Source organism: Streptopelia decaocto, assembly GCF_964273445.1.
Source record: "Streptopelia decaocto genome assembly, contig: HAP1_SCAFFOLD_1601, whole genome shotgun sequence".
Lineage (NCBI taxonomy): Eukaryota > Metazoa > Chordata > Aves > Columbiformes > Columbidae > Streptopelia > Streptopelia decaocto.
In genome coordinates this window covers 23633-33192 of record NW_028115995.1, presented here as the reverse complement: position 1 = coordinate 33192, position 9560 = coordinate 23633, and the positions used below count along the sequence as shown (strand labels likewise).

The 9560-nt window shown below is 62.4% G+C and overlaps 1 protein-coding gene across 2 annotated transcripts; it reads left to right on the top strand.

Annotated features, from left to right (window-relative positions):
- Positions 1-2714: 2714 nt before the first annotated feature.
- LOC309452464 (FXYD domain-containing ion transport regulator 3-like) lies at positions 2715-9560 on the top strand. Of its 2 annotated transcripts, XM_082077088.1 has the most exons (8): positions 2715-2760; positions 5256-5312; positions 6720-6752; positions 6899-6922; positions 8164-8238; positions 8336-8366; positions 8924-8967; positions 9394-9552. In XM_082077088.1, the coding sequence occupies exons 1-8, from the start codon at positions 2748-2750 to the stop codon at positions 9411-9413; spliced, it is 297 nt and encodes a 98-aa protein (XP_081933214.1). In that variant the 5' UTR covers positions 2715-2747; the 3' UTR covers positions 9414-9552. The 2 variants fall into 2 exon arrangements, with proteins under 2 accessions (XP_081933214.1, XP_081933213.1); XM_082077087.1 differs by lacking the exon at positions 8924-8967 and having other exon boundaries at positions 9394-9560.

The window sequence follows — 9560 nt, the reverse complement described above, 5'->3', positions numbered from 1 at the left end:
TACGGGGACGGGGGGACAGGGGGATATGGAGATGGGGGGACAGGGGGACATGGGGATATGGGACATGGGGACATGGGGACAGGTGGATATGGGGATATGGAGACGTGGGGACAGGGGGACATGAGAATAGGGGGGGACATGAGAATATGAGAATATGAGAATATGGGGGACAGGGGGACATGGGGGGATATGAACAGAGGGATATGGGGACATGGGGGGACAGGGGAATATGGGGACATGGGGGGACAGGGGGATATGGGGGGACATGAGAATATGAGAATTTGGGGGGACAAGGGGACATGAGAATATGGGGGACAGGGGGAGACGGGGGAGACATGAACAGAGGGATATGGGGACAGGGGGACATGGGGGGACAGGGGGACATGAACAGAGGGATATGGGGACAGGGGGACATGGGGGGACAGGGGGACATGAACAGAGGGATATGGGGACAGGGGGACATGAGGGGATTGGGATATTGGGATATTGGGACATGGGGGGACAGGGGGAAATGGGGGGACAGGGGGGGACAGGGGGCAGACGTGAACAGAGGGATATGGGGACAGGGGGACATGGGGGGACAGGGGGATATGGGGGGACAGGGGGACATGAACAGAGGGAAATGGGGACAGGGGGACATGGGGGGACTGAGGTATTGGGATATGGGGACAGGGGGACATGGGGGGACAGGGGGGGATTGGGATATTGGGACATGGGGGGACAGGGGGACATGAACAGAGGGATATGGGGACATGGGGGGATTGGGATATGGGGACATGGGGATTTGGGGACAGGGGGACATGGGGATTTGGGGGGATGGGGGACATGGGGATTTGGGGGGACAGGGGGACATGCGGGATATGGGGGGACAGGGGGATATGGGGGGACAGGGGGACATGGGGATATGGGGACATGGGGACAGGGGGGACATGGGGGGACATGGGGATATGTGGACACAGGGATGGAGGGATATGGGGACATGGGGACATGGGGACACGGTGACACGGTGACCCTGTACCCCCAGGTCAACACCTTCCAGGCCGTTCTGGCCACCAACGGTGTCAACTCGTTCGTCATGTTCAACTACGGCTCCATCACCTGGACCACGGGCATCGCCAACCAGGGGAACCCCCACACCGGGCTGGGGGGGACCCCGGCGCAGGTGGGGACACGGGGGACAACGGGGGACATCGGGGGGGACAGCGCTGGGGGGGACGTGGGGGGATATGGGGGGAAATTGGGGGGAAATGGGGGGATTTGGGGACATGGGGACACCATGGGGACATGGTGGGGACAGTGTCAAGGGGTTAATGGGGGGATATGATGGGGTTTGGGGACATGGGGACACCAGGGGACACCATGGGGACACTGGGGGACACACGGGGGGATGGTGTCGGGGGGAAATGGGGGGATATGGGGGGATTTGGGGTGAAATGGGGGATTTGGGGACATGGGGACACCGTGGGGACATGGGGGGGACAGGGCTGGGGGGGACGTGGGGGGATTTGGGGGGAAATTGGGGGGATTTGGGGGGAAATGGGGGATTTGGGGACATGGGGACACCATGGGGACATGGGGGGACAGTGCTGGGGGGGACATGGGGGGATTTGGGGGAGATTTGGGGGGAAATGGGGGGATTAAGGGCAGAATTAAGATGATTTGGGGCAGAATTAAGAGGATCTGAGCCAGACTTAAGATGATTTGAGGCAAAATTGAGATGATTTGAGCCAGAATTAAGATGATTTGAGCCAGAATTAATTAAGAGGATTTGAGGCAGAATTAATTAAGAGGATTTGAGCCAGATTTAAGATTATTTGAGCCAGACTTAAGATGCTTTGGGGCAGAGTTAAGACGCTTTGGGGCAGAATTAAGACGCTTTGAGCTGGAACTAAGATGATTTGAGCCAAAATTAAGACAAATTGGGGCAGAATTAATTAAGAGGATTTGAGGCAGAATTAAGATGATTTGAGCCAGATTTAAGATTATTTGAGCCAGAACTAAGACACTTTGGGGCAGAATTAAGAGGCTTTGGGGCAGATTTAAGTTTATTTGAGCCAGAATTAAGATGATTTGGGGCAAAATTAAGAGGATTTGAGACAGAATTAAGACAATTGAGACAGACTTAAGATGATTTGAGCCAGATTTAAGAGGATTTGGGGCAGAATTAAGAGGATTTGAGACAGAATTAAGACAATTGAGACAGACTTAAGACAATTGAGACAGACTTAAGATGATTTGAGCCAGAATTAAGAGGATTTGGGGCAGAATTAAGACAATTGAGACAGACTTAAGACAATTGGAGCCGGATTTAAGGTTATTTAAGCTAGACTTAAGATTATTCGAGCCAGACTTAAGATTATTTGACCCAGAATTAAGAGGATTTGAGCCAGACTTAAGAGGATTTGAGCCCGAATTCAGCATTTTGGGGCAGAACTCGGAGTTTTTGGGTCGGATTTGGGGTGATTTGTGCCCGACTCGCGCCCCCCCACCTTAGGCCGGGTTTAACAGCGGAGACCCCGCCCACTACGCCGTCCTGCCCGGGTCGCGCTCCCCGCGTGTCCCCAACATCGCCCGCGGCTCCAACGTCGGGGTCCCCGGGAGGTGGATTTTCAACGTCGAGGGCGACGTCGTCACCCCCGGACCCCCCGATGTCCCCCCTGATGATGTCACCCCCGATGACGTCACCGGGGACACCCCCGATGACGTCACCCAGGGTCCCCCAAACCACAGCACGCAGGAGAGGGTCTATGTGTGCCACTGGTGAGGCTGCCCGGACGCCTGGGTCCCTCCCGAATTCCTGGGTCCCCCCCGAACTCCTGGGTCCCCTATTTGGGTCCCTCCCGAACTCCTGGGTCCCCCCCTGAACTCCTGGGTCCCCTATTTGGGTCCCTCCCGAACTCCTGGGTCCCCCCCTGAACTCCTGGGTCCCCTATTTGGGTCCCTCCCGAACTCCTGGGTCCCCCCCGAACTCCTGGGTCCCCTATTTGGGTCCCTCCCGAACTCCTGGGTCCCCCCCGAACTCCTGGGTCCCCTATTTGGGTCCCTCCCGAACTCCTGGGTCCCCCCCTGAACTCCTGGGTCCCCTATTTGGGTCCCTCCCGAACTCCTGGGTCCCCCCCGAACTCCTGGGTCCCCTATTTGGGTCCCTCCCGAACTCCTGGGTCCCCCCCGAACTCCTGGGTCCCCTATTTGGGTCCCTCCCGAACTCCTGGGTCCCCCCCGAACTCCTGGGTCCCCTATTTGGGTCCCTCCCGAACTCCTGGGTCCCTCCCCGAACTCCTGGGTCCCTTTGTTGGGGGGGGGGAAGGGCGGGACTTGGGTATGAGCAGCACCCGGATGCCTGGGTCCTCTTTTGAGGGCAATTGGACACCTGGGTCTATTTTGGGGGGGTGGGGAACAGCCGGACGCCTGGGTCCTTTTGGGGGAGCGCTGCCCGGACTCCTGGGTCCCTCTTGGGGTGGGGAGGGGGGCGGGCAGGCAGCCGGATGCCTGGGTCCTCTTTCGGAGGGCGGCCGGACGCCTGGGTCCTTTGGAAAGTGTGTGGGGGGGGACACCCGGACGCCTGGGTCCCTCCCGAACGCCTGGGTCCCCTGACGTTCTCCCCCGCTCCCCCCGCAGACGGAGCCGCCCCCGGGACCCGTTGCCATGGAAACGCCAAATAAACTCCCGCCCAGCAGCGCGCGCGTGTCCGTGTCTGTGTCACCCGCGGGTCACGCGTGTCCCCAAACCCCCGAACTCCTGGGTCCCCTATTTGGGTCCCCCCCGGATGCCTGGGTCCCCCCCGAACTCCTGGGTCCCCTATTTGTGTCCGGACCCGAACTCCTGAGTCCCCTGCCGGACGCCTGGGTCCATTTTGAAAGGCGGGGGGGGGACACACCCGGACTCCTGGGTCCCTCCAGAACGCCTGGGTCCCCCCGAACTCCTGGTTCCGCCCCCCCGAACTCCTGAGTCCCCTCTCGAACGCCTGTGTCCCCCATTCCGGTCCTCACCCGGACTCCTGGGTCCCTCCCGAACGCTTGGGTCCCCTCCCGAACTCCTGGGTTCCCCCCGAACCCCCCCGAACTCCTGGGTCCCTCCCGAACTCCTGGGTCCCCTATTTGGGTCCTCACCCGAACTCCTGGGTCCACCCCCGAACTCCTGGGTTCCCCCCGAACTCCTGGGTCCACCCCCGAACTCCTGGGTCCCTCCCGAACTCCTGGGTCCCCTATTTGGGTCCTCACCCGAACTCCTGGGTCCCCCCCCGAATGCCTGCGTCCCCCCCTTCACCCGGACTCCTGGGTCCCCTCTACTCTCAGCCAATCAGGAACGTCTCCCCACCCCTCCCTCACCCCACCCAAAGAAAGGACCCAGGCGTCCGGGTGTCCCCGGGTTGACCCCGCGCGGTGGCGGCAAAAAGGCGACAATGGGACCCTTGTAGGGTGACAGGCGGGGTCACTGGGGTCAGGGGACCCAGGAGTTCGGGAGGGACCCAGGAGTTCAGGGAGGGACCCAGGAGTTCGGGAGGGGACCCAGGAGTTCGGAGAGGGACCCAGGAGTTCAGGGAGGGACCCAGGAGTTCGGGGAGGGACCCAGGCGTTCGGGGGGGTGGGTGTGGCTCCTGGCAGCTGTGACTCCGCCCACCCCCCATGTGGCCCCGCCCCCCGCTCAGGTGTGTTGTCCCCCCCCACCCCCCACCTTCCTGTTCTGCCCGTTGCTGCCGGGGGAAGGTGAGCGGGGACCCTCGGACGCCTGGGTCCGTCCCGCACTCCTGGGTCCCCCCCCGCACTCCTGGGTCCCTTCTGAACTCCTGGGTCCCCCCCGCACTCCTGGGTCCCTTCTGAACTCCTGGGTCCCTTCTGAACTCCTGGGTCCCCCCCGCACTCCTGGGTCCCCCCCGCACTCCTGGGTCCCCCCCGCACTCCTGGGTCCCTTCTGAACTCCTGGGTCCCCCCCGCACTCCTGGGTCCCCCCCGCACTCCTGGGTCCCCCCCGCACTCCTGGGTCCCTCTCGCACTCCTGGGTGCCCCCCTGCATTCCTGAGTCCCTCCCGAACGCCTGGGTCCCTCCTTCCAAGGGCAGGACCCTTCAATTGAATAGGGGGGACCCAGGCGTTCGGGAAGGGACCCAGGCATTCGGCTGCCCAGTTCCTTCCCAGCAACGCCCCAGTCAGGAATCTGGTGTGACTCATCCTCCCCCTCCCCCCCCTCCCCGAACGCCTGGGTCCCTCCCGGACGCCTGGGTCCTCAAATGTTTCCCCCCCCCCCTCCTCCCCGCAGTGGTCAAAGGTCACATGATGGCTGGGGGCGCCCTGGGGGTCCTGGTGCTACTGGCAGGTACTGGGGGAACTGGGATGGACTGGGGGGAACTGGGATAGACTGGGATGGGACTGGGAGGGAACTGGGATGGGACTGGGAGGGAACTGGGATGGACTGGGAGGGATTGGAATGGACTGGGATGGACTGGGATGGGACTGGGATGGACTGGGAGGGACTGGGAGGGAACTGGGATGGGACTGGGAGGGATTGGAATGGACTGGGATGGACTGGGAGGGAACTGGGATGGGACTGGGAGGGATTGGAATGGACTGGGATGGACTGGGATGGGACTGGGAGGGATTGGAATGGACTGGGATGGACTGGGATGGACTGGGAGGGGACTGGGGGGAACTGGGAGGGACTGGGAGGGACTGGGATGGACTGGGAGGGATTGGAATGGACTGGGATGGACTGGGAGGGGACTGGGAGGGAACTGGGATGGACTGGGAGGGAACTGGGAGGGACTGGGAGGGACTGGGATGGACTGGGAGGGATTGGAATGGACTGGGATGGACTGGGAGGGGACTGGGAGGGAACTGGGATGGGACTGGGAGGGATTGGAATGGACTGGGATGGACTGGGAGGGGACTGGGGGAAACTGGGAGGGAACTGGGAGGGACTGGGAGGGACTGGGATGGACTGGGATGGACTGGGAGGGACTGGGAGGGAACTGGGATGGGACTGGGAGGGATTGGAATGGACTGGGATGGACTGGGAGGGAACTGGGATGGGACTGGGAGGGATTGGAATGGACTGGGATGGACTGGGAGGGAACTGGGATGGGACTGGGAGGGATTGGAATGGACTGGGATGGACTGGGATGGGACTGGGAGGGATTGGAATGGACTGGGATGGACTGGGATGGACTGGGAGGGGACTGGGGGGAACTGGGAGGGACTGGGAGGGACTGGGATGGACTGGGAGGGATTGGAATGGACTGGGATGGACTGGGAGGGGACTGGGAGGGAACTGGGATGGACTGGGAGGGAACTGGGAGGGACTGGGAGGGACTGGGATGGACTGGGAGGGATTGGAATGGACTGGGATGGACTGGGAGGGGACTGGGAGGGAACTGGGATGGGACTGGGAGGGATTGGAATGGACTGGGATGGACTGGGAGGGGACTGGGGGAAACTGGGAGGGAACTGGGAGGGACTGGGAGGGACTGGGATGGACTGGGATGGACTGGGATGGACTGGGAGGGGACTGGGAGGGAACTGGGATGGGACTGGGAGGGATTGGAATGGACTGGGATGGACTGGGAGGGGACTGGGGGGGACTGGGTGGCACTGGGATGGACTGGAGGGAACTGGGAGCACTGGGAGGGACTGGGGGGAACTGGGATGGACTGGGAGGGACTGGGATGAACTGGGAGCACTGGGACAGCTGGTCCCCAACTGGTTTTCCTTCCCCCCCCTGCCCCAGTTCTGTCCCCAGCAAGAGGGGACCCCCCAACTGGTGAGTGACTGGGATGAACTGGGAGGGGGAGGAGCCAAACTGGGTCGTACTGGGAGAGGGGAGGGTCATACTGGGAGGGGACCCAGGCGTCCGGGGGGGACCCAGGTGTCCGGGTCTCCTCTGAGCCCTCCCCTGTTCTTTCCCAGTTGCCACCAGTAACTTCCAGTATGGTGAGTGGGGGAGGGGACAAGGGTGTCCCCAAGGGGGTGTCCCCAATGGGGGGTGATGAGGGTGTCCCCATTGGGGGTGTGTCCCCATTGGGGTGTCCCAATTGGGGGGTGTTGGGGGTGTCCCCATTGGGGTGTCCCCCATGTGGGGTGACAGGGGTGTCCCCATCTGGGGGGTGTCCCCAATGGGGGGTGACAAGGGTGTCCCCAATGGGGGGTGATGGGAGTGTCCCCAATGTGGGGTGACAGGGATGTTCCTATTGGATGTCCCCATTGGGGGGGTGTCCCCAATGTGGGGTGACAGGGATGTTCCTATTGGATGTCCCCATTGGGGGGGTGTCCCCAATGTGGGGTGACAGGGGTGTCCCCATTGAGTGTCCCCAATGGGAGGTGATGAGGGTGTCCCCATTGAGGGGGGTGTCCCCATTGGGTGCCCCAATTGGGTGTCCCCATTGGGAGGTGACAGGGGTGTCCCCAATGGGGGATGACAGGGATGTCCCCATTGGGGGGGTGTCCCCATTGGGTGTCCCCATTGGGGGGGATGTCCCCATTGGGGGGCTGACAGGGGTGTCCCCATTGAGTGTCCCCAATGGGAGGTGATGGGGGTGTCCCCATTGGGTGTCCCCATAGGGGGGGTGTCCCCATTGGGAGGTGACGGGGGTGTCCCCACTGGGGGGGTGTCCCCAATTGGGGGGGTGACAGGGGTGTCCCCATTGAGTGTCCCCAATGGGAGGTGATGGGGGTGTCCCCACTGGGGTGTCCCCAATGGGGGGGTGATGGGGGTGTCCCCATTGGGAGGTGACGGGGGTGTCCCCATTGGGGGGTTTTCCCCATTGGGAGGTGACAGGGGCGTCCCCATTGGGTGTCCCCATTGGGTGGGTGTCCCAATTGGGGGGTGACAGGGGTGTCCCCATTGAGGGAGTGTCCCCATTGGGTGTCCCCATTGGGTATCCCCATTGGGAGGTGACAGGGGTGTCCCCATTGAGTGTCCCCAATGGGTGTCCCCACTGCGGGGGTAACAGGGGTGTCCCCATTGGGTGTCCCCATAGGGGGGGTGTCCCCAATGGGGGGTGACAGGGGTGTCCCCATTGAGTGTCCCCAATGGGAGGTGATGGGGGTGTCCCCACTGGGGTGTCCCCAATGGGGGGGGTGATGGGGGTGTCCCCATTGGGAGGTGACAGGGGTGACTCCATTGGGTGTCCCCAATGGGAGGTGACAGGGGTGTCCCCATTGGGTGTCCCCAGACTGGCAGCGCCTCCGTGTGGCCGGTCTGGTCGTTGCCACCGTCCTGTGTGTCACCGGCATCATCGTCCTCATCAGTGAGTGTCACCCGGGGTCACCCGGGGTCACGTGGGGGGAGGGGACACACGTGTCCCATCCCCGCCCCGCGAATGTCACCTTGTGTCCCCTCCCCAGGTGGGAAATGCAAGTGCCGGAGGAAACGGAGGTGACACAATGGGGACAATGGGGGACATGGGGACAATGGGGGACATTGGGACATGGGGACAGGGGGACAATGGGGACATGGGGACAGGGGGACATGGGGACAGGGGACAGAGGTATATGGGGACAATGGGGGACATTGGGACATGTGGACATTGGGACAGAGGGATATGGGGACAATGGGGGACATGGGGACAGGGGGACAATGGGGACATGGGGACAGGGGTACAGGGGAACATGGGGACATTGGGACATGGGGACAGGGCACAGAGGTATATGGGGACAATGGGGGACATTGGGACAGAGGGATATGGGGACAATGGGGGACATGGGGACAGGGGGACATGGGGACATTGGTGCAGGGGGACAATGGGGACAGGGGGGCATGGGGACATGGGGACAGGGGACAGAGGTATATGGGGACAATGGGGGACATTGGGACAGGGGGACATTGGGACAGAGGGATATGGGGATAATGGGGGATATGGGGACAGGGGGATATGGGGACAGGGGGATATGGGGACATCGTGGTGTCACCCCCTGTCCCTTCCTCCCCCACAGCCACCACCGTCCTTCCCCTGAGATGTCCAACCTCATCAAGCCTGGTGAGTCCCCTCCTCTTCCCCAGGGAGACCCAGGAGCTCGGGAGGGGACCCAGGAGCTCGGGAGGGACCCAGGAGTTCTGGGGGGGACCCAGGAGTTCGGGAGGGGACCCAGAAGTTCAGGGATGGACCCAGGAGTTTGGGCGGGGACCCAGGAGTTCGGGAGGGACCTAGGAGTTCTGGGGGGGACCCAGGAGTTCGGGAGGGGGACCCAGGAGTTCAGGAGGGGGACCCAGGAGTTCAGGGAGGGGACCCAGGCGTCCGGGAGGTGACCCAGGCGTCCGGGAGGGACCCAGGCATCTGGGAGGGACCCAGGAGTTCGGGGGGGACCCAGGAGTTCGGGAGGGACCCAGGAGTTCGGGGGGGACCCAGGAGTCCGGGAGGGGCCCCAGGCGTCCGGGCGCCCCCTGACCCCTCGTTTCTCTCCAGGAGCCGCCAGCTCGTGCTGATTTGTCCCCAAGTGTCCCCAAGCCGGGGGGAGGGGACACCCCGGTGCCACTCGGCGCTGGGGGGAGGAGAAGGTTTATTTTGGGGTGAAACCCCCCGAAAAAAGGCAAAAATGGCGAGAAAGGATTAAAAACCATAAGTGGAAAATA